Source organism: Callospermophilus lateralis, chromosome 1 (assembly GCF_048772815.1).
Source record: "Callospermophilus lateralis isolate mCalLat2 chromosome 1, mCalLat2.hap1, whole genome shotgun sequence".
Classification (NCBI taxonomy): domain Eukaryota; kingdom Metazoa; phylum Chordata; class Mammalia; order Rodentia; family Sciuridae; genus Callospermophilus; species Callospermophilus lateralis.
In genome coordinates, this window is record NC_135305.1 from 141,085,314 (window position 1) to 141,109,725 (window position 24,412).

General features: G+C 51.4%; 2 protein-coding genes across 2 annotated transcripts in view; one reads left to right on the forward strand and one right to left on the reverse strand.

Moving 5' to 3' along the window:
• Nucleotides 1–22,343, reverse strand: part of Gnaz (G protein subunit alpha z) — a 30,070-nt gene extending 7,727 nt beyond the window's left edge. Inside the window, exon 1 of the mRNA XM_076867610.1 lies at nucleotides 21,621–22,343. Coding sequence (XP_076723725.1) covers nucleotides 21,621–22,343 — 723 coding nt within the window. The remainder of the gene's footprint in view (nucleotides 1–21,620) is intronic.
• The window catches only part of Rsph14 (radial spoke head 14 homolog), a 76,868-nt gene that overhangs the window by 22,211 nt on the left and 30,245 nt on the right, over nucleotides 1–24,412 (forward strand). The gene's annotated exons all lie outside the window — the stretch shown is intronic.

Below are 24,412 nucleotides of genomic sequence, written 5' to 3' on the forward strand. Positions count from 1 at the left end.
GTCTCCTTGCAGTAAGTTCCCCTTGTTTGTGGGGCTGAACATCTCCAAGTACTAGTTGAGTTCTTCCAGTTACCACTATTAACCCCCATTAATAGGTCAGGCTAAATGCTGGCTCATAGGAGGGCTATTTGGGGAGGTAGGAGTCTCACCCAGGGCCTCATGGAACCCATGATCTGACCCTCAGTTCGGTGCTCCCCTCCTGGGACACCACAGTGTGTATCCTGAAGCCCACTTGTGCTGTTGCTATAGAGAAGCCCAGAGGACAACATCCTTCCTGCTCTTTCTTCACAGGTCACCCAAGTGCTGTATATGGTAACTCAGTGGCCACCCTGAGGAGCAGAAGAGTCACCAGGCTGGTTCTGAAGCTCTCTTCCTCCCCTCATTTCTAATGTCCTCAGGCATGAACCATCTTCCTATAGGCTGTCTCCTGACTAAACTCCTGAGGATAAAATCTGGAGTCCCCACAAGCTCTTCATGACCCATATATTCTTTATCTCCTGTTCCCCCATTTCCTCATTACTTCCTATTCCCTCAACTCACCAGCCCCTCAGTGCCTCACATAGGCCAGCCATGCCACACAGAATATGCTCAGTCTCTTGTCTCACTCTGCCAGCTTATCAGTGCCTCATACCCCTCACCTATGATGACAGTAGCTCACAAAGGGGCATGGCTTTTAATCAAACACACACACATTTGCACACATACTCAGAACTAAGTATACTGGTGAGCACATGATAGAGGCTGACTGCCCTAGTGTTTTCATTGTTTGCTGTGGGACATTAGGCCCTTCACCCACTGGGGGTGGGAGCTTGGGTCCCCATCTGCTACATGCATGTGGCACCTGTCCTGGTGTGCCTGGCTGGATGCAGAGCTAGAGGCAGTCACATTCCCTCAGGTCATCATATACAGGTTGTCAGGTTAGTGATGACTACCACCTTCCCTCCCCATGAACAAGGGATGAATAACTGATATAAAAACCATAAAATTTCCAAAATGAGCAATTATATTTTATGCTTCAAGTAAACTGTGGTTTAGAAATGCTGTTTTAGTTTCCTCTAAGAAATGAAAAAGACCCATGTCAAAATAGCTGAAAAATCAGCCCTAGACTCCTTGACCTTGACCTCCTTTTGGGAGGTCCTGTGGTTAGGTGGGTAGCCAGTGTTGTTTTGGGATACCCCTGTAGAGAGCTCCTCCAAGGCCCACACTAACTTCATGCACCTCCTGCCTTGGAGGCCACCCTGGGGCTCTAGGTGCCACCAACCCCTCCTATCCTGAGAAGGCACACTGTGTGTGGGCCTTGTCTTCATGGGGACATCGCTCATCTCTGAACCACCCAACAGCTCCTCCTAGAGGCCAAGCACACTCCAGTTTCTCTTGGTTTCCATGCTGGCTACTAACATGTGACACTTCTCTGGAACACTAGTCCAGTCTAACCCCTTCCCAACCTCAAGTCTCTTGTACAAACACTCCAGCATTGGGACCCTCACCTCCCTATCCCTACTCATGCTAAACATGACCCACTGGATGTTTTTCATCACATATTGTAGCCAGGTGAAGGCCCTGTCCTGCGTTGTGCTGGGGATTGCACTGGTAGCTAGGGAAAGCTCTGTACTGACCTGTCCTGTCCCCCTACTCTTCATCCATTCCCAGAGTCCGGAGCAGGACCACTGTGGCCTCAGTACAAAACAAGAACATCTGTCTCAATCAGTTCTCAAACATCAGACCTTATGTAAAATGTAGGTGATATAAAGTCTGCAGCTCTTTCTGGCACTGGCATGAATCCTGGGAATGAGTAAGCTGGAAACCCCAGCCCCACTGGCAGCTCTTGAACCCCCTTTCACCATGGAAACCCCCATCTCCCACTTTGTTTTCCTAGGCAGGTGGCATTGCCATCTACAATGCAGATACCATTGTGAGTCTGAGACAAGTGACCCAATGCTCACAGCAGCAGGGGGAAGGGAAAATCGTTAGGGTGAAAGTAAAGGAGGACAAAGGCCAGAGAAGCAGTCTGGGTGTGCTGGGGATTTGATGCAGTATTATGGGGGCACTGTTGTGGGGGACTCAGTTCCCTTATCTGTCAGTTCTAGTGTAATCTGGAAAGCCCAAGTTGGCCCACTGTGGAAAAGCCTGGAGCATTTGTTCATGGAACAGTGAATTCAGCTTTTCACCCTGGAAATGGGGCTGTGGGGCTGGGTGGGGAACATGAATGGACTTCATTCACCAGCCAGCCAGCCCCATGGCTGCTCTTGCTGCAACTAAACCACGTGGCCTTGCCTTGTCGGAGCAACAGAGTGCCAGGCTCCAAGGGCAGTGCACCGACTGGAAGGGTCAAGGGGGAGTTTCATATGGGGTTGGACTTCATGTTGGCATCCTTCAGAAATAACAGCCAAGCTTCTGGCCCTTCCTTAGTGGTGAAGGACTTGGGGCTGCCTGGTAGCTTGGCAAGATGAAGCTTGAAGGGCACAGGGGTACTCCTGCGACAGTAGCCAACACATCCCTGGTTAGCAGCCTCAGTGTGGAATTGACTGCTTCTCCCCTTTTCTGTCCTCTGACAGAGGCAGGTGAACACAGGATTTTGGGCCTGGTGGCAAAGAGCCTCTGCCACTTCCCTGGACCATCCTAAAACTTGCTGGTGTGAAGTCTGGGGCAACTCTCTAGAGGGGAAAGGATGAGTGGACCATACCCTCAACATATGCCCTGTGGTTCTGACAGGCACAAAGGGGTGAAGGAATCTGTGATGTCTATGCCCCTATGCCTAGCACCCATGTTAGATGTGTCTGCAGCTGTGGAATGGTGTGGACACCAGAGGGAACCACTCCAAGGATGGTGTCAGTGATTCAGAAAACAGCTTATTCTTTGTCTCCAAGAATCAGGGCAAGTCTAGTGTGGGAGAGGTGTGTACATGTGTTTTTCTCATTGCAAAGTAGCAGAGAAGTAAATGGTGATTGGTGGATGTTTAGCTGGTTCTATTGGCTGGCTGTAGGAGGCAAGTGGGGGTGCCTCTGGCCCTGTGCTGTGTAGGGAAGAGGCCCACCCAGGTCCAGAATCCTGGAGGCTGGGTAGCTCACATGGTGGGTGGGATTGGGACACAGGGAGGTGATGTTGACAAGTGTTGAGGGTACAGGGCAGGATCTGAACTGCAGATCCTGGGATCTGCAGGGCCTCACCTGGGCACAAGGGTAGTTGTCTCTAGAATCCTGTTCTGTCACAAAGAGGCCATTTAGTTAAGCTTGGAACACCCAGTTCTCCTAGAGAGCACTGAGGCTGAGCAGCTGTCCATCATGTGCCTTTTTGGTTAGGGTTGGCCTCAGGGCTAGAGTGCTTGCCCAGGAGTGACACCCTGTAGGGTGCCAAGTGTACTGTGCTCAGAGTGACCCTTTGTGTCAAATCAGCTCAGATAACTGGCCACTAGAATTTAGTTCTATGAGATGTTATTTTTCTCCCCTTTCCTGGCTTCAGCTGATGTTCCTTGGAATTGTCCAGCTGGAACTCTGGAGACCTTACCCAGCACCCCTGCATGCTTCCCTGTCCCTGAAGTTGAGTCCCCATTCCCCATAGACCCTCCTTGTGCTTTGGGGTTTGGCCTTGATGGACTTTTCTAGCTCTCCCTGCCAAGCTCCCTACTCTAATCACTCTGTCATTGCAGGTGTGCAGTGTCCCTGTCCTCACAGAGAAGAGGCCTTTCTGTACCACATTGCCCCAGCCAATTCCAATAGGATGCTTGGCCAAGTGTCCCTCTGAGCATCCATTTCTCCCTCCCTTTCCCCGATGTCCCTAGGACCATCATATTGTTGGTTGTAGAATGTGGTCACATACCCCATGGAAGGTGTTTCAAGTCACTGAGTCTGTGGATCTTCCAGGGCTTTGAGTTGTCACTACAAGATGGTTTAAAGGGCAAATGGTCTGCCAGATACTGAACCCTAAAGTCTGTTTTTGGTAGGGTGTTGGATACTGATTCTCTTTTGAAGAGTCCGGTTGCTCTTTCACAGCCCTACTGGCTTCTTGGGGAAGGGTCCTGGGATGTATTAGCTGACCTGGGTCCCAGACCTTTATATCAACAAACTGCATGGGAATTCTGGGCATATAAGCTGTTTGTTCAGGATGGCCACATGGATCTACTGTAGTGACCTGGGGAAACCTGGATCAGTTTGGTGTTCCTGTGAAGTCAGCCCTAGTCTGGGCACAGGATGAGACACTCCCTGTCTCCTCAAAGACTCCTCTCCCAAGATCTCCCTATCTCCAGGTTCCATCATACCCCATGCAAATGTAAGGCTTTACAGCTGGGCCCTGCATCAAGCCCCTGAGGTTTTTTTGGGTCTCCCTTTGCTGCTAGATTGGACTAAGTCCATTATGCATGCATCTCTCTGGTCTGGGCCGGGAGATTTGTGGCTGCAGCCTTTGTCTGGTGGCCAACTGGTTGTGTTGCTGGGAATATCTCTGGATCCACTGCTCTGTTTTGCTTTAAAGCCTGTGGGGAGGCCACCATCTACCTCCTGTCTTCAAGGAGCTTAAGACACATAATGGTGATGGGGAAGGAAGACAGAGAAGGGAAGCCAGACAGAACCCAAGCAGGCAGTGCAGGGGCTCCTTCTTGGCAGAAGCCCAGAGCAGGAGCAGGTGGAGGAGGTGTGAGTCATCCTTGCTCACACTCACAGGGCTGGGCTCATGGGCCTCCTCAGGCAGTCCCAGATACTGGCTGTTGCCTGCTAGAATCCTTTCTCCTCAGTGGAAGTGACTCCTGGGAGCAGGGTCTGTGTTTGGCTCATCCAACACCAATCATAGTCAACTTACAACTTAAAACAGATGTGCCCATGGTTCTGCTGCCCACCGGGAAATGGCAAGTGAAGAGGATCCAGCTACTTTCAGTGCTCTGATTGCCCTCAGATCTTTCCCAGCATTCAGATGCTGGGATGCAGTAACAGTAGCTGCCACCCAGGCCCAGCTGCCCCTCCCTCTGCTCAGCTTAGCACCTGACTCTTAGCAGACGCAATGCTGTTTCCATGACAACTGGGGAAGACGCCTCCATCCTCACACAGTAACACAGACCAAAGGAAAGAGGAAGCTGCTGGTCCTTGAGCTGGGGCAGGTTCCCAGTCCAAACTCTACCATTCATCCACTTGGGATAGTAAGAGAGGGCTCTGGAAGTTGGAGGGATCTGGCCCTCCCTCAGTTCCTTTAAGGACCTGACTCACTCTGCCCTAAGGGAGAGGGTCATGGGCAGAGAAGAGGGGAGGCCCTTCTGGTGACCTGCCTCCTAGCTGGAGCACCCATGGGTGGGGTGGGCCTCTTGGTGAGAGGGAGGCACAGGATGCTGTGGCATCTGTGAAGGAACTGAAGGAGCACTGGATGGAGAACTCCAGGGTGTGTCTCACTCTTGTCACCCTGAGGTCATTTTTGCCCTGGCTTCTGTGTGTGTGTGTGTGTGTGTGTGTGTGTGTGTGTGTTGGGGACGGGGTGGCTACCATAATGCCCTCCAGCTCTGTTCCTTTCAAGAAGCATCTGTAAGGGACTCCCAGACTTACCAGGGAGAGGAAGCCATAATGAGACTCCTGCAACTTTTCCATTTTACAGATGCTGAACTAGGCCTTTCTACCTGGCCGACCACCCCTGCCCCAAAGAGAGCCCCAGATAGTCCAAATCACTCCTCAGGTCTGGTCATCTCCCCAATGCTACTGGCCTTAGGAAGCTGAGAGGTGTCTGGAGACAGAGCCAGATGTGGGGTCACTTCCAGTCCAATCTGGTTAGCATTCCCCTCTTCTTCCTCCAGCAAACCTAAAATTGCTGCCCTGAAGAATTGGATTAATAAGGCTAATGACTTGGTAGCCCCCAGATCTATTCTGCAGGGGCAGCACACAAAGGGCTAGGTTAATAGCCAGGCTGGGAGAAACAGGAGTGAGCATGGGGGTGGGGGAGGGCTGCTCCTGCTACCTCTGAGTCCTTCCTATGCTCAGGGCATTCTTCCTCAAGGTGGTAACTTCCCTTCAGCTGCCCAGGGTGGAGCAGCCTCACCCACTCACCAAGCCTGACCTTGAGGCCCCTTCACTCTTCTGCCCCTGTGGTTCTGTTGGTATTCAGGATGCTGACGTAGAAAGGCATGGCCCTGCCTACAAGGAGGGCTGTTCTGGCTCCAACCAACTTGGCTGTTGGCCCCTATTCCTGCCTCTCTACCACCAATCCCAGCTACTCTATGTCTCCCGGTTCCACATCTTGCTTCCCACCTGCAGCCACGGTCTTCCCAAGAATAGGCCCTGGGTATCCCTACTCTCAGGTCCCCTTGGTCAGACTTGCCCTTGGCTTAGTGCTCATCCCTTCCATCTGATCCCTTCTTTATGGCTTACTTCAGTTTTAGGCTCTCCGAGTAGAGTATCTGAGTCAGCCTGGAAGGATGGCACCTGGGCCCTTAGCAAGGTAGGATACAGCAAGAGAGGTTAGGGGGCCAGAATGAGGGGTTGTGGAGGCAGCCCACTCTGAGCCTCTGACCACCAGAAGGGCTGGCTCCTAGAGGAGCTATTTTGTTGCCAGGCCCAGTGTGGGCCATGGTTCTCCTTGAACTCCACTTTACCCCAGTCTTAGGTCCTAGTAGCTGTGAAACAGCAGTTATTCTGGGTAACTGAAAGGAGTCACAATAAAGACATGGTCAACAAATATTAACAAGGAGGGTGAAGCCCAGCATCTCCTTCCCACCCACCCACCCACCCACCAAAGTTGACCAATCCACACAAAGACCCTGCTCCTTCTAAGAGGACACATGGACCTGAGGCTGAGATGCAAGCCCAGATTTCCTAGAAGCTTCAGCTGACCTTTTCTCTGAACCCAGGTGATCACTCCTAGATAGTTTTTTTTTTTAATTTTTAATATTTATTTTTTAGTTTTTGGCGGACATAACATCTTTGCATGTGGTGCTGAGGATCGAACCCGGGCTGCATGCATGCCAGGCGAGCGCGCTACCGCTTGAGCCACATCCCCAGCCCCCTAGATAGTTTTTAACCTCTTACTGTGTGCAGATTTTTCTCTTGCCTTGAGGGACAGAGAGGAGCAAGGAAAAGTCCTGGCTTCAGAGAACTGAATCTCCTAGAGGAGGGATACACATGCAAACCCTCTGTCCAGCAAGGCAGACAAAACAAACAAAAGGGCTGGCTAACAGTGGCTACCAAACTGTGTAAACAGCGTAGGTGCCTCAGAGGCCACACCAGGGATGGGCTGCTTTGCCAGAGGCCATCCAGGCCTTGGCACAATCCATGGGGTGTGGTGCAGAGGGCCTAGTGACAGGCTGTGGCCTCTGCCTGTGTTCTCTCCCATGGTGGCACCTGTAACACCTGGGGAGTCTATGTTGCCACTTTTGTTCCTCACTGGGACCCACCTCCATGCATGTGTTCTGTGCCCCACTCACTCCCCTGTATTAGGCCGCTAGACTTCTAGTCTCCTTAACACATATGCCTCAACCACAGGGTTTCCTCTTTACCTGGAGGCCTTTGCCATGCTGACCTCCCTCAGGTCATGGTGGATGCTGGGCTCCACCCTCCACCCTAGATTGCTCTTCCTCTGGTTTCCATAGCTGGTTGGTTCACCGACTCCCATTTCTGAGGTACCCTTTCATCATGACCTCAACTCTTTTTAAAAATACTGTGCTGCTTTTAATACCATTGGACTCATTTTTCCCCCCCAGTTCTCGGTTTATTTGTGGTTCTCACCTAAAATACCTTTTAAAGTTCTGAATATGAGTTTATATATCTTGGAACTTTACCTATGGGAACTGCTTTGAGACCTAAAAGTAGGTTTCATCAGAGAATATTTATATTTGCTTCCTTCTAAAACAAAAAATAAAGTGGACCCTGTTCTTGTTATTGCTCATCATCTGCCGGCGAGCACAGGTCTGTCCATCTGGGGGCTGCTTTCACCAACTTGAGGTAAATGGTAGGCAGGGCCAGATGGTGTGTGTTAGGCATTCAGAGTGGCAGCCGTTGTGGGGCCAGGGGTGAGAGGAGGCGTGGGTGCCCCAGGCCTCTTGCACAGGTGCAGCTACCGATGGATTTGGCCCTCAGGTAGTCAACTTGACAAAAGAGACAGAAAAGGCTTGATAAGCAGGTGTTCTTCCAGCTCTAAAGGATCGGGAATTGTCTGATCTTGTATCTTGGTGGGTGAAACTTTGGGTTTAATTTTTGTAACTTAGCATTCTCTGGCCAATCCCCTTGTGTTCTGTGTGCAGAGACCCCAGGACCTAACTCCACTGCTGTGCTCCCCTAGATGGGTTTTCCTTGCTGGGAACACTGTACTGCCCAGCTGCCAGGCTCCTGCTCCACCCACCCCAGCTGCCAATGCCACCTGCAGATAGCCTTAGATCCACAAGACCCATTGGGTTCAAGTAGTGAGTGGCACAGAAGGATTAGCAACTGGGGGCTATACTTCATGAAATGAGACACTCCTGGGTCTCTGGTTTTCTTGGGGCCCTCAATTTTTCTTCAGGGCCACTGCTCTCTTCCCTCATCTGATGCCTCTTACTGTCACTTTCTCTTCTCCCCATCCCTACCCATCTCCACCCATTGCAGGAACCAGCCCAGGAAGGGAGGGAGGACAGATACACCCATTTTGTAGAGCACTTAGCTCTGTAGGCCTCGGGCAGTGACAGATGGGGCTTCTTTGCCATGGCAGTTGGGTAGAGATGAGTCCAGAAGTCAGAACCTCTGCTTGCTTGTGTATATTGCTACCCCCAGCCCCCGCCCCAAACAACTATGCCCAGTGATAAGTGCAATGCTCATAGTAACAGCACAGGCCAGGCCTGCCACTTCAAACAGCAAGGACTGTTTAAACAAGATAACAGTCTGCCAGTAAAGCCATAACTCAGGCCCTAATAGCCTGGAAAGCCCTTGTTCTGAACCTGCCAGAAATGGTGGAGAGCTACTTCCTGTCTCATGCAGCAGTTCAGCATGTCTGCCTCTTATTTGCCTGTTTAATATGGAGTGGGCCAGGGTGACTCTAAATGACAGCAAGGGATATAGCTTCCCAACCCTGCCCAGTGGATAGCCAAGGATAATCAGGATGTAGTGGAGGGGCTTCCAAGTCAAGAGGCCCCTGGTTTTGGGCAACCTGTTCTTGAATCCAAGTTCCCTCATCTGTGTGGTAGAGAGGGGTTAGAGACTGTGTGCAATGTATTGGTATGCATTTCCTTTGATTCTGTTGTCAACTATCACACATCCCTCTCCACAGCTCTGAACCCACAATGTACCTTGTGAATGAAGTCCTCAAGAGCTGGGTGAGGGACTTGGAGTTGGGTTGCTTGGCCAGCCTGAACTGGGCAGTCTCAGTGGACACAGGTGGCCTATTGACAAGCCTGGACTATTGTCGAGCCAGGGCCTTACCTACTCTAGGTTGCCCTACCTACTCTAGGGCGAGTTATAAATGGCACTGAACCCAGAACTTTCTCAAGTCCCAATGGGGCTTCACCACCTGACAGGGATTTCTAGGAGTTTGAAGGCAGCTGCTGGACACTGTGCTCTGACAAGTCTGTATGTTGGCAGCAGTGGCCTCTTAGTCCCGGCCCAGCATCTCACCCATCCCTCCATTTTGCTTTTTGTCCTCAATGGATCTCAGAATCAATGACTGGCTAGATCTTGGTCTGATGAGACCCTTCCTTTGTTGGTCAAAGTCCCTGGGAAGCAAAGCCCAGGGTGTGACACAGGCAGTAGGAGTCACATGTAGGGAGGGAATGATTTAGGAATACTCTAGGCTTCCAGTGCTGGGAGAGCAAATTCCCACAAGATTCTGGGAGCATCTGCTTTGAAAGGGCTTGGAGCCCCAGTGTCCTGTTCCATTTCATGCCCAGCAGGCCAGCAGCACTATGGGATGAAGCTCCAGCTGCAGGTCGTGCTGGAACTCACATGTTTTCCCATCCTACAGGGAGGGGCACCTCTTTCAAAGTCCCAGTTTGCCTTTGCTTCAGCTGAAATGAGAATTGACTCCTATTTATTTCTGTGCTAAATCTTGCTGGCTTGATTTAAGTCCCCCTGCTGTCATTCACTGACAGGAAATTAGTAGACAACAGGAAACAGGTGCCGGGTAGACTGGAGGCTGTTAACACAGACACAGACCTGTGCAAGGAAACTGTAGTTCATGAAGTCCCTCCTATCTCAGCTTCACAGGACCTTCTGGGATCTACAGCCTAGTAATGTTCAGTGAGGTGAAAATTCTGCACTGCTGGCTACTGGGGCTGCAGCCCCAGCTCACACTGTAGGTGCCAAGGCTTGTGAAACCATCTGTAGTAGGCCTAGGCCATTCCTGTGACGGACCTGAGAAATTGGGGTAAGGAGGAAGATCCCAGTGGGAACCTATGTTTGTGGCCTATAAAATGGATTTCTACAATGCTCATCCTTTATGGAAGAAAAAAGTACTTGGATCATTACTGGCCTAACCCAGCATCTACAATTGAGGAACAGTAAGGCTGGAACAAACTAAGACTCTATCTAAAATCTAGTTCAAGTGTTGAAGCCTCTCTTGAGAACAATGACGTATGTGTGTGCGCGCCACACAATCCAGATGTGACTTACTTCCTGGCTCATAGGCACTGCCACATCAGGGGCCTGGAACCTGGGGATGTTTGCTCCTATCTCCGATACCCATAACTGCATGTGTGGTAATCTGCTCAGAATGCAGCAGTTACCCAGCTGTGAGGGCTGGTGTGTTGGCAGATGGCCTAGGCAGGCCTAAAGCTTCAAAATGGTCCCTCTGGAGTTGTCTGAAGGGTGTGGCAGGATAAGAGCATCTAGGATGAGGCTTTTGTCTTACCTCAGAAGCTGCTCTAGGAGAAAAAACTTTTGCATCCCTGGCCAAAGACTTGGTCATCAGATGTGCAAAGTTGCCAGGAGGTCATGTAGGGAGGCTGGTGCATTGTACAGTCACTTCCAAACCTTACAGTAGAGGAACATCATGCCTGTGGTGTCCCCAGGCTGAGGACTCCTGGTCTGTCTTGTCATCTCTGGGCCTCAGTGGGAACTAATGCCTGGGACAACTCTAATGACTTTTTGAGATGAACCTTCTGGTCAGTGATAAAGTTTTTGACCCAAGAATATCCTCAAAGATGCTATGTTTATACTGTAGGCTGTATCTCTTGGCATGTTGTACAAGTCATGAAGTAGACTGTGAGCAGTGATTTAAAAAACAGACGAGAAAGCAGAGTACCCCATGCTTGGTGCTATTACTGTCATGGACACACCCCATATTTACATGGTTCTTGGCAGCTGAAAGCACTAATCCAGGCCAGCACCTTCTGAGTTCTCAGCTTCACCAAGGATGACTATCCTCTGCCCCCTTTACAAGCAGGTGCCTGAGCCTGCACTCTTCACTGGGAGGATGCTTTTACCCTTTATCACTCAGCTTAGGCATCACTACCTCTTGGGTGGGTCTCTAAACACCTCACCACTCTTCCATTCTTCTTCTCACCTACATCTCCATGGCTGTGTAAGCCCTGTGTAAGGGATGCAGTGAGGGGGAGAGAAAGAGACAGCTCAGGGTGCCACTCATGGCTCAGAGGCCAGTCTGCTCCAAACCTTATTGTATGAGTATGCAGTGGGGTGTCTCTAGCCCTCTCTGATGCTAGGCCCCAGTAGCCTAGTAAGAGGTAGCTGTCCCTCTGGGGACCCAGGCTCAGCTTCAGCCACCTGTGCCTTGGCCTGCTATATAGTGGACAGGCCTTGTTGGGCCTCATGCTTTGTGTGGGCTCAGCTCACTCACTTTCCTGCAGATACGGTTCATGGCTGTCTCTGAGAGAAATATTGGCAGGCTCAACAACTGGCAGGTACCATGTTCCCATCAATTCTTTGACAATTATCATAGTCTTCTCAACTACTCCAAACCAGGCAAGGTACCTATTGTATGGGTGAGGCCACTGGGGTTGGGAGAGGCTCATCGCCCTGCTGAGCCCCCTCAGGGTCTACACTCCAAAGTAGACACTTCCCTCTGCCATAACACCACACCAAGCATAGGCACAAGTAATAGTAGATAACAACCCTGTCTTTTTGTGCTCAGGCTTAAACTGGGCCATGATCACAGAAGGGAAGAAGAAAATGCATCATTAGAGGCTTTCTGTCCATTTCTTCTATAAGCACCTTTTTAACCTTGATCTGTAGCCAGTCCCACTTTACAATTGAGGGGGGCAAATGTAGACAAGCTTGTCTGTGCTAAGGCAGAGCCAGGTTGGGTCTGACCTGGGGCTGTGCCCTCTTCTGAGGTCTCATCCTCAGGCTCCAAGAGAAGCAGGAGATGTGCCTGGCTTCATGTAGTGCAGTTGTTTTTCTATAGTTTCTGTCCTGCTGGCCATAGGTGGGAAGCCACCAAAGAACCACAGGTTGCCTTGGTTAGTATTTCCAGTGTCTTGGAGCCCTGGGACAAAAAAGCCAGGGCCTGCAGCTCTTCAGGAATGTTGAGCAGGTCACAGGTTTTCTAGCTTTCACTTGTCGCTGCTTTTGGAAGGCCTGTGAAGAAGGGACTTGCCCATGACCACTCTCTGGCTGGGCTAAATTGCCCTGAAGGCTTCCGAGTCTCCTGGGTCAGGATGTTGTTCAGCTTCTCCCTGGGTTACCACAGGCCAGGTAAAGGTGTGTGGGGCTAGCCTCTTTGGTAAACCTGAGGCCATGGGGTCTGGGGCCGTGGGAAGACTGTCCCAGGTTTTGTTATTAATGAAATTAGACAAAGTGTTGGAGCCAAGGAGGCATTTACCATGGGTACAATGAACACCAGATTAGTGTGACATATGGCCCAAGCTCCTATGACCAGCACTTACCTCCTGCACAATTTGGAGACACATGTAGGGAGAAGGGACACTTTTCACTCTGACTTGGTCAATGCTGGGTGTCTCTCTCAGGGCCCAGTGCCCTCCCCTGGCTAACTGCCATTTTAATCCCTCTAGAAACTAGACAGTAGGAGCCTGTGGGCCGTGGGGAGCTCCACAGAGGCTCTGTGTAGAAAGCCCTGTGCCCTGTCAGCACAGACATCTTTCTGCCCCATAGGGTGAACCACAGGTATCCTGCTCTCATTCCTACCCCTCTCCTGTTGTTCAGGGCCAGCAACAGAACTCCCCTGAGTAGAATCCCCAATACCCAGGAGGTAACACCAGGTCAGTGAGGCCCACAGGGCCCTCAGCCTCCACCCTCAAGTCTGTTCTTGATATGTGGAAAAATTGTTTTTCAGTTCTTAGATTATACAAATCCCTTAAAACAATAATAATCAGTGTCTTAAAACTCAGAGCTGTTCTGATGTGTGCATAATGAGCAGGGCTAATGCACTCAGGAAATTAATTACCTACCAGCTAGGGCAGGCTGAACAGAAGCAGGGTGGGGAGCCATTTAGCCCTGAGTTTGTGGTACAACCTGAGAGGGGCATCTTTGTGAGTATCCAGTGCAATAGTCTGGTAAGCAAAAAATGCAGACTGGGAATGAGGCACAGGTCAATTCCAACTCTATCACAGTGTGTTCTGGCAGCACTGCTGGCATGGGCAGTGTTAGGGATTGGCTGTGGCACCTGGGACCTGATCCTACCTGGTCCTTCCCTGCCCCTGATGCAGACTGCCTGACAGGGCCAGCTTTCCCTGAAAGATGCTGTGCACAGTACTACATTCTCCATGGCCCCAATAGTAGCCCACAGCCTTAGGGCTGGATTCTGTAAGGTCCAGATCAGATCACCACCCTGTCTTCATCACAGCAAAATCAAGTCCTGCACCAGATATCTAGGCCCTCTTTTCTCTTTCAACTTGGTTGCTGGGGCAGAAGAGGTCCTTCCAGCCTCAGGCCTTTTCTGGCCTCTTGGGAGGAAAGAAATGACCCTCTGTTCTTAGACTGGGAGCTCATTGGGCCTGGAACCTGCACATACAAGGTGTGACTGCTTCCTGAATATCAGAGGGCTTGTTTTCTCTCAGATGGAGGACACAGGATGGCCCCTAGCTTGAGAGATGGCCTCATAGTAGCTGATGACAAAGAGAAACCAGAACTTTCAGTTTGCAGGTTGCTTCTCTGTGCAGTAGGATGCTCTTAAACCTGCCCAGGGAGAGCAGGAATAAGGGTCAGAATAACCATGAAGTCACTTTGGGCTCTAAGACACTGGAAATACTAACCAAGGCAACCTGTGGTTCTTTGGTGGCTTCCCACCTATGACCAGCAGGAGAGTGGGACAAATGTGCATAGAAATAATATATGTGGTTAGTGGGCAAGAGGAGGCAGATAGGAAGGGCAGCAGAACAGAATAGACATTATGATTGATGTATGTATATAGGTGACTCTATGACCAGTGTGATTGTGCAATCTGTACAATTAGAAAAATGAGAAATTATACCCCAATGATACAAATATATGAATTGCCAAGATCATTGTAATGTCATGTGTAGATAATAAAAAAAAATGGCAAAAAAAAAAAAAGAGAGAGGAGAGCTGAAAGACAAAGACACTCTTCTGTTCTTCAAAAAGATGCAAACAGTGAATCTAATAATTCACCATTAAGCTTGACTTAGGACAGGCTCTTCCGGCCAGGGTTGGGGACTTACTGCCTATGGTGTGCTGGTAAACATTTAACAACTGGCTTTGGTAAGGGCAATGTGGTATGGGGGGCTGATTTGTAGGGCTTGCCAATTTCTGTGGTATAAATACTGCCACCTGGCTGATTTAACACTGTCAATATGATGTCAGCTAATAAACTTCCTAGAGATTTAAAAATTACCTCTGGTAAGGTATATGAGTCAGCTCCAGCCCTGCACTGGACTGGTATGAAGAGAGGGAGGCTCTGCCACTGCTAATCCCTAATCCCCTGGTCTTGGTGCCCTTTTTTGCAGAAGAGGTGCTTTCTTTCTTTCCTTAATGTTTATCAGTGCTAGGCAAAAGACTGACCACAACTAGACTATAAGGAAGCCCCATCCATGTACCAAGCTGGCTGATCTCATGTCTTAGTAGGGTCATTAGTCTGAGAGATCCAAGGACCACCATGGCATCCCAGATACCCACTACTTATTATCTATCATCACAGTGAAAAACGGATTGATGGGGCTAGTGGCCCAGCAGCTACCCAGCTGTGTTCAGTGATAGCCTGAATCCAAGGAGTGGTATCTAGTGACACAGCAGGAGGTGACTGACCACCACAGAGGGACAGCTGATACACTCAATGACAGAGCTAGGTTTATAAGGGTAAGGAAAGAAGGATAAATGGAAAAGCCATATCAGAAACCCAAATCACCACACAGGTGTAGCTGAGGTAGGAGACAGAGAGATCTATTAAAAATCAAGTACCCAAGCTCAGGTCCAGGCTTCACCCCACCTTTTGGCCAGTGTCTCACTGAAGATCAAACAAGGTAAAGAACTACTGCATAAAGGAGCTAAGGAATGGTTTTGCAAGTGGAGCTCCCACTATGACAGGGAAGGAAGGACAAATTGTTATTGATAGAGGCCTCTGAGGCTGTGTGTCCCCCTGACAGCAGAGAGGAGGTCCTAGCTCAGTGATCTGAAATGCTAGTTGGCAAGCACCAAGGACCTGGTACCAGGATCTGTTTCCTTCTCCAACATCTCCCACCTATCATGGACCCGAAGCCTAGATTCCTGGGCAAGCAGATATCCACTACTTACTGATCACAAACCACAGGCTCAGAGCAGCTGAAGGCCCACCCAAGTGACAACCAGCTAGCTGCAATCTTCAGTTAGGACAAGAATGAAGGCTGGGAAGTGGAGCCAGGGACCTTGGGTTGTGGAGCCAGTCACAAGCACCTCTAGGTGACCAGCGGTCCATCTGTGCATGCATACTTGGCATGGTGGGGGAAATGGCTGGGAAGATTGTGTGCTAGCTGCTCCCTACTGTGCACCTGCCTCCGTCTGGCCCTCTCTGCCTCTCATCTCTGTTGTGTCACCTCTGGGGCCATCTAGTCCTTGGGAACTGAAGCTCTTCTGCCAGCCTGCCTCTGCTTTGGCTCTAGCCCAGGAAGTCCCCACTGTCCCAGGGTTGCAATGATTTATGGTTCTCATGGACAAATTATATCTGCCAGTTTCTGGCACAACATGAGATCAGAGGGGGCTGCTGGGAGATCAGTGCCCAGAGGGAGAAGGGCAGTAGGCTCCTGGCGGGTAAACTGTGCCTCTCTCTGGCACTCCATGCAGAGAGAGGCACAATTTTAGCACTAGACACTATCACTAGAGCTATGCCCTGAACTGGGTCAGAAGCAGGAGGCAAAGTGAAGACAGGCTGTGTCAGGGCTCCCTGTGGTCCTACCACAGACTGGTGGTAGTGGTGGTGGGGAGGGCTGGTCCAGACACCCACTCATGTGTCTTGAGCCCTGTGGTGACTGCCCTCTATTCTCCCTGAAGGGAGGCCAGTTATACAGTAGCCCCCATGGTGGAATCCAATCTATACCCCCAAAGCCCTCTGTGGAGCACTCCTGCACCCACAGGATATGGGGTTGGTAGGTAAATAGGAGATCTCTGGAATCCCCAGGGGGCAGTGCAGGGTCCTCCCTGAGAGTCAGAGATAGCCCTGGGTCATGTAATGTAATCTCTGAGCCTCAGTTCCTCATGTGCAAAGCTGGCTGGTTAAAGACACTAAGGGACCTATAAGGTCCCTTACCATTCCAGGTCTCTGTATACCGGGGAGTGGGGAATCAGCCATACCTGGGAATCATCCACACCTGGCTGTTTCACATTTATAATCCTCTCATTTGGCTGGATGAACCAGTTCCATTATCATCAGGTGCGAGCTGTCTTACTACAGATAACTTGCATCTCCCTCAGCACCTTATTTCTTGACACAGCTGTTTAAACTCCACTTTTAAAGCACTAAAATCACCTTCCTTTACAATCTGCTTAACAACCACAGTGCTAGGGTGGCAAGTACACACTATATTTGCAGGTCAGTCTCCTCAGGGGCACACACTCCCATTAGGGATCAGCACCCCTGGCTGCTGGTCAGTACTCTGGCACTACAGTTTTCTCCAAGCCTGCCCACCTTCTGCCCACTCCACAGTGCCTGCTGAGTGCCTACTAGTGCCAGGGCCTCTACCCACAGCACAGGCTGTGTGGGTGGGTACCAGTCTATCCTCAGCAGGTGTTGGGCTGTTGATCTGTAGGGTGAGGGAAAGGGCTGCCCAGGGCCCCAGGACCACTGCTCAGAGCTGGGCAGAGGCCAACTGCTTGGAGTCTAGATGCTGTAGTTTCCACCATCTGCAGCATTTGACTCCTACAAATGAATGTCCTTGTATCCTGCTCTCCCCTCCTTGACACATGTTGGCTAGTTGTCTCTTGGATAGATGGTGGGGCAAAGGTTCTCCCATGGTGTTTTGTGGTGGCCCAGTCTGCCTATAGGGCCCTAGTGGGTACCACTGGTTCTAGATGAAAGCAAAACAAAGGTTACCCCTCAGAACTGTGTCTTCTGGCTCTGGAAGGAAAGGGCAGGTGTCCCCAGAAGCATGAGGGTTTGTGGAGTAAAGTAGTGGCTGTGTTGGTATGACTGTCCCCTGCCCCTCAAGCTCCTTGTGTTGCTGTTAGAATCAGGCTCATACTTATGCCCAGGGCCATGCACAGCAGGCACACAGCAGGCACACAATGGGCTTGCCACAGGGCTGGGAATGCTGACAGTTCCACTGGGAAATGGGCAGCAAGCTCTCTGTAGGTTTCCACATTAAAACATTTGACACTTTACAACCAGGCCTTTTAATCTGTCCCTTTTAAAGAATTCATCCACCATTAAGCAGCCAGCAGAGTCCATCAGCTGATCTGCAGGGGCAGAGGTTGGAAACTAGGCACCTGCCTTCCCACTTCCCCAAGGATCTCACCAAGTATGCTCTAGGTCCTGCTTCTGATGGGGGAGTGAGGACACATTCCTGATCACAGCAATGATCATCTCTCCATGTGGGCTGCTAGATGCCAGTGTCTCCACTTCTCCTTGTCTACAGTGGTCCTGAGGCCAAAGAGTGACCTATCTCTGTCAATTGACACTTACGTAAATGCAGTAAGGAGGAAGGGCAGAGTCCTGGGCCTGGCTAAGTGAAAAACCCAGAGTAGGTTCTTGGGCCTCTCAGGGACTGTCCTCATGTGAGAGGAAGCATTAGGGGTGGGAAGCTAGCTAGCACCATCCTGCACTTGAGCTTCGGTGCCTCCCCCTAGGACAGAAGTAACAGGTGCTGCTGCTTCACAGGATAAGTTAGGGAATGGTGCCTGAGAAAAATCCCCATGCTATCCTGTGTTTTGGCCTCTGGTGCCATCTGGGGGGATACCAGGTGGGGTACTGGAGGCCCATCCAGCTTTAAAGCCCAGGTACCTACCAGGACTGCAAGGGGACAGGGTCTCAATCAGCCCTCCCATTAGGGACCAGCACCCCTGGCTGCTGATCAGTACTCTGTCACTACATTTTTCTCCAAGCCTGCCCACCTTCTGCCCAATTCTTCCTGGAGACAAGAGTGGAATGCTGGCCAAGGGCAGGTATGGTTCCTTGTTTGTGCTTTGTTGCCACAGTTCATGGGTGGCTGGGAATCCGTCTGCCCTTGCCTCCAGGGTGCTACCCTGTGCTTGCTGCAGCCTTCACAACCAGAAGCCCAGAGATGCTGACACTCTCCTTGGCAACGTGCTGACGTAGGAACCAGCAGGCAAGCTGGGCGGTAGGGGGGGGGGTGCTGTGGTTTCTTCACCAGGCATGGGGGCAGGGGGTACCACAGTCTCCATCAGAGGGAAAACAAGGCCTCAGAGATGAGCAGGGAAGGAGTGCTATGGAGGGGCTATGTCCAGAGCCTTTGCACTGGACCCGGAGGTTCGTTTGGCTTTTGCAAAAATTAGCATGACTCATTTTTGGCTGACTTGCCTTTGTCGGGGCTTAGAGGACAGTTCAGGGCATTCCAGGAGGCAGAAGGTGGCAGGCTTGTTTTAGCCTCTGTGCAGGTGGAGTAAGCCCTGGCTCAGCTGGAGAGAGGTAAGCAGTTCTTACTGCCTGCACCACCCCATGGCAGCCAGCTGGAGGAATCATGGGAGGGTATTGTCTTTCCTCAGCAGCCTGTTTGTTTTCCATTCCCAGATATTACTGGTGGAGCATGAAAGGTCAGATCCATTTGGAGTCCAGTGAATTTCCAGTTTTGCTTGGGTTTCTCATCAAGAATTTCCTTTTCTGGTGAACAATCACTTCCCCAGGCCTGTGGAAACCAGGGTGGTGGTGGTGGCAGCTGCAGGCCCAGCTGCCAGCCCCTTTATTTAGAAAATTCCCTGAACATCCCAGAGCCTGGTTCTTCCACCAAGACAAGCTCAGGCCTCAGAGAGATCCCCATGGGAGGTAGGGCTGGAAGAAGGCTAGAGATCAGGGGCCCACCCAGGCCTCCCAGGGCCTGCCCCCAGGAGCTTGTTGGCTTGTGAGCAATGACCCACCCTGCAATGATTGATTCAATGAAGGAGTGTGCAGGCACTGAATAAGGTCATGGAAGGCCACTTAAAGGAGAGTCACTTGAGATGAGTCCTGGTGGATGGGGGAAGAAGACAGGGATGGTCATGAACTTAAGTCTGGGCAAAGCAGTGCTATGAGAGCAAAACAAGCTGTAAATGGCGGAGTAGAAAGAGCAGAGAAAGGCATCAAGGCAGTAGCATGGGCTAGGTGAAGTCAGAAGGGTTTGGAGCAGGCAATAATTTGGCTTTGGGCCTGTCTTTTGAGGTCATTTGGGGCCTCTTCCTTGTTGACAGGTTTGGAGAACAGAGATGACAACTAGTCTTCCATAAAACTTAGGGTCCAGGCATCCTGCCTCCTGGGTGCAGGCACACCTTGGGCACAGCCAAAGAATGGGTCTGGGAGCCAGGCCAGCACTAAGGGAATTTGCCATGTCCACCCTGGAGATGATGGATGAGGCATCCCCCACATACAGATCTGGAAGGCTTTTGAACAGAGTTTTTTGTCAGCTCCAGGAAACAGTAGAAGATTTCTGGGGCAGAGAGCCAACAGCCTAAACCTGTGTGACTAGCAGCTGCAGTGTGGCCAGCAGACCTGCCATGACCTTGTGCTTTGGAACAGCCCAGCCCAGGCACTTCACTTTGCCTCACAGCCTGGTCAACCCCAAGCCCTGTCTCTGTCCACAGTAATGTTTTATAAACAAAGCTTGACCTCACTCATTTGCTGGGATGTCACCTTTATCTAGAACCACTTATGATGCTCAAGTGGGGGCAGCCAGAGAAGTAAAAGGGACTAGAAGATCCAAAGACCACTCACCCACTGGCAAACATGGCCTGTGAATAGGGCCATAAGCCACCAGCCTCTTGTGGACTTGGCATCTATAGCTCCTTACACCAGCCACTGAAGCCATCAACTCCTGGACACAGTAAAGGGAATACCCTTAGATGTATAAAGAGGAGAGAAAAGAGGTGAATCCTGCCTTCTACTTTTATACTGACCTGACAAAAAGGCCTCAGAGCCTCTCTGCCCAGAAAAATGTTCAGGAACCCAGCCCTCCTCCCTTGGAGGCTACAGGACCTAAGTTAGAACCCTTGGATGAACCCAAAGAATAAAGCTATCACCTGCCTTAATAACTACAGATGAAGGAAGGAGTCCATCCTTGCAGCTGACCCTGGAGGCCCAGTGTTTCAAAGGGGATAGGACAGATCTTCATCTCCTAGCATGATGGAGGTTCCATGTTGACAAGGTCCCCTCACCAACATCATTACTGCCCCCTAGGCACCCACAGCTCCATTCATGGCTCCTTGAGGGACTGTTCCCCCCTCAACTCAAAGGCTATCCCCACCCCTTTTTTTTCTCAGTACCAGGCCTCACACATGCTAGGCAAGCCCTCTACTGAAAAGAAAGGCCTTTTTCTCATAAGAAACCTGTCCTTAAGAAAAAAGCCTTTGCTTAGTGCGCCTGCCAAGCACAAAAACCTCTTTAAAGCAAGAGATGGCCCTCAGGGTGGGGCAGCCCTGGCCACATCCATCACTTCCACTATTGCTACTCCAAGGTGCCTGGGAAGATTGGGCCTTCTATCTCAGTTGGACTGGAGCATGCTACCCACCATTTCTTTGCCAGGGGCTTGCCTCCCTGTCCCTCTCGTCCTGTGGCCTTTAAGGCCTCAGTGCTTTGGCATGGGTATGATTTGTCCACTGCACTGAGGTGAGGGTAACCTTGCAACCTGGTCTCCTGGAGTCAGCAAGAACCACAAGGGCAGTATGATTTGCAACAGGGAGAGGATGGCTATAACTGATTGTGGGGGTGGTATCCCTGCTTGGTGTGTTGCCAAGGAGTATGGCAACATCTAGAAGGTGTCAGAATATCATGGGTCTGTCAGAGCATGGTCACCTAGTCAAAATGAGTCCCCCAAGGCCAGGGCAGCTGTGGAGAACTGTTCTTACAGGGAACCTTTGAGGGCCTAGCATGGTCCTACCTGCCAGGAACCACTCTAGGACTGACATCCTGGCAGAAGTGAAGAAGTGACCGTAAGGTTCTGTATGCCCACAACACCCACCACACTCCACAGTGTATTTCCTGAGGACAGAAAGAGGAACACACATGGCCCCATCACATTAGAGCAGACATGTATGCTAGATCAGGCATAGTTTCAGTTCTACTGCCCATAACCTCTCCCTGTCCAAGGAGTCTACCTGCTTCCCTGGATGGCAGGAACAAGCCATGAAAACCTGGGCCCCACTCACCGTCTGGTTATCCTCATAGAGCTTCAGGTCATAGCCACTAAGCTCCACACAGAAGATGATGGCAGTGACACCCTCGAAACAGTGGATCCACTTTTTGCGCTCTGACCTCTGTCCGCCTACATCTACCATCTTGAATGTGAGCTCCTTGAAGGTGAATTTGTTCTCCACAATGCCTGTGGTCATGTCCCGGGAACGTAGGATGTCCTCAACAGTGGGAATATAGTCAGGTGCAGCAATGCGCTCCAGGTCATTCAGGTAATAGGCTGCATTGTCCTCCAAGTGGTACTCACTGGAGCGGCCAAAGCATGCCTGTGCCCCAGGATCAGCCCACAGCCTCCGCATGACACCCAGCAGCTCAGGTGTGATCTCACCTTTGCTCTCTGCGGGGCCTGTCAGTGCAAACAGCTGCACAGCATCGTAGGCGCGGTCAGGATTGTGGAAGTCTATCTTGAGGGCAGCCAGGGCCCGGATGATGCGGGTCAGTGAATCAATGGCATTGTAGATGATGAGGGGCTTATACTCCTTGCAGGCCTCCAGGTTGAAGCCACCACTGTGAATGATCTTCATCTGCTTGACGATGGTGCTCTTGCCTGAGTTGCTGGTACCCAGCAGGAGCAGCTTGATTTCACGGCGTTGCCGCTGACTCTCTGAGCGCAGGTGGCGGTCGATTCTCCGGGACCGCCTCGCTGCCTCTTTTTCCTCTGAGCTTTGCCGACATCCCATGGTCCGGCAGCAATAGGCCCAGATGTGGGGCACAGATAGGTGCCTCTCCCTCTTGCCACCAGGTAAGGATGGCTGCAGTGAGGAATGTGAGATGTGGGCTGATGCACCCAGCAGACAAGAATCAGCTACCCTGGGAGAGTTCAGCACTGGGTGTGAGGCCAGGTCATATCACACTGCAGCCCCTGCCCCAGTGACTCTTCTCCAGCTGGCATGGCACTCCTTGCAGCGGGGCGGTGGCCGCACCCTCTCCTCTAGTGACACTCCACCTCCCTTGTCAGCAGCGTGGTCTGATTTGCCGTAGTCATTCCCTGTCCTCGGCCACGGTGGGAAGCCGTCTGCTTGCGTCTGCCTAGGCTGCTGCCTTCTGGTTGCTGGTTGCTGTGGCGATGCTGCTAAGCTCGGCTGGAGGGCCCTGCACTCCCTGTGGCCCCCCTGCCTCAGGCTGCTCCGACTCCCAGCAGTGCATTCGGCCCTTCACCTGCCAAACAGACAACAGCATGAGCCACCCGCTGCTCCTCCCAGCCCCACCTCAGGTTGGATAGGAAACTGGGCTCTGAAAGCGCGGGAATAATCCATTGACTCCCTGCTCCTCTGGGGTGCTACAGGATTAGTGCCAAAATCACAGCAAAACAAACATGTCTGGCTGATGCCGACCCTTCTACTTCTCTCTTGGTTGGTCCAATTTGTCTGAAGCCAGGTGCACAAGGAAGAGGAGTGAGGTATACAAGGCCTCTGCCTATCTGCACCCCACGCTGGGTCCTACCCACTGGACCCTGCGGACCTCACCTTCTCTGAATCTCTGCATCTGAATAGGATTCAATAATATGATCCTGCTGTGATGCCCCTCTGGTGCTTTATTACCCAAAGGTACCCACGGAGCTTAGCCTCACCCTGTTTTACAGTGGGGTTCTGGCTGTGACACTGCCTGAAAGAGGCCCAGGCTCCCTTAACCTCAGGTCTGGGATAAATGGATGCCTCCCTGCCTCTCACCTCCTCTTGCAGGGGCTGGGTCACCTCTCCTCTCACAGAATAGGATATGTGCCAGGAGGGAGGTCTGGCCACTGACTTCCCTCATGGGTACTCTGTGGCACCAATCCTAGGAGTAAGCAGATACACAGGGACCAAACCAGGCAGAGGCTGTAGACCATAGGGATAAATAATGCAGGGTACCTAAGTAGACAGTGGCCTGGGGATGGCCTTGAAGAATAGGCAGAGGTGGCCTTACTTCTGGTTGGGCGAGGGAGGCTTGGATGGAAGCATGGGTCAGGGGCTAGCAGGTGGGCAGGGTCTGCAAGACAGGGCACTGTGCTGAAGTCTTGTTGGGGAAGGCCAGGGTACCTCCCAAGGACAGTGGGAATCGCTAAGTCCAGGCTATGCATGGTAGCCCAAAGACCCCACTCCCCAAGTCTGAGGTGGAATCTTTCACTGACCCTGGCTGGACCTAGGCTATAGCATCCTGTCGAAAGCAAGGGAAGGGGCAAACCCCAGAACACTCCTGTGACCTGCTGGGTGGCTGGGCCAGTCTTCCTCTACCAGAGAGCTCAGGCTTCTGACACTGACTGGGAGCCCATGGAGGCACCTGCAATCGCATAATTCTTCCCTTACCTTCCCTCCTCAGCCATTCTGCCATGACCAGCATTCACTTCTCTAATCTCTCTTATGGTAGGCCCTGAGGTGGGAAGGCCTGGGGCAGACAAGACCTGCCAGCTACGGACCTCACTCTGTCTATACTCCTAGGTGTGTTAGCTTCTAAAACTCAACCTGCCCCAGCTGCCTCTGCTTTCCTTACCTTCCCTGCTCCAGGACCTAAAGAAAATCACTCTGCTCTCCCCACACCAGCTGACCCCTCCCTGGCCAGGTTCCACCGCCTGCCCTGCCCTCTCTTCACTGCTACCTCCACAGAAGCCCTCAGCTAACAAGTGACCTACATGACTGTGTGCTGATGCAGCCTCCTCCCTAATTGGGGGTTCCAGGTGAGCAGGGCCCATCTTGGCCTTGACCCCAACATGAGCAAAGCAGTGCTCTACATGTGGTGGGCCCTTGATAGGTGCTGGGGATGAAAAGAAGAA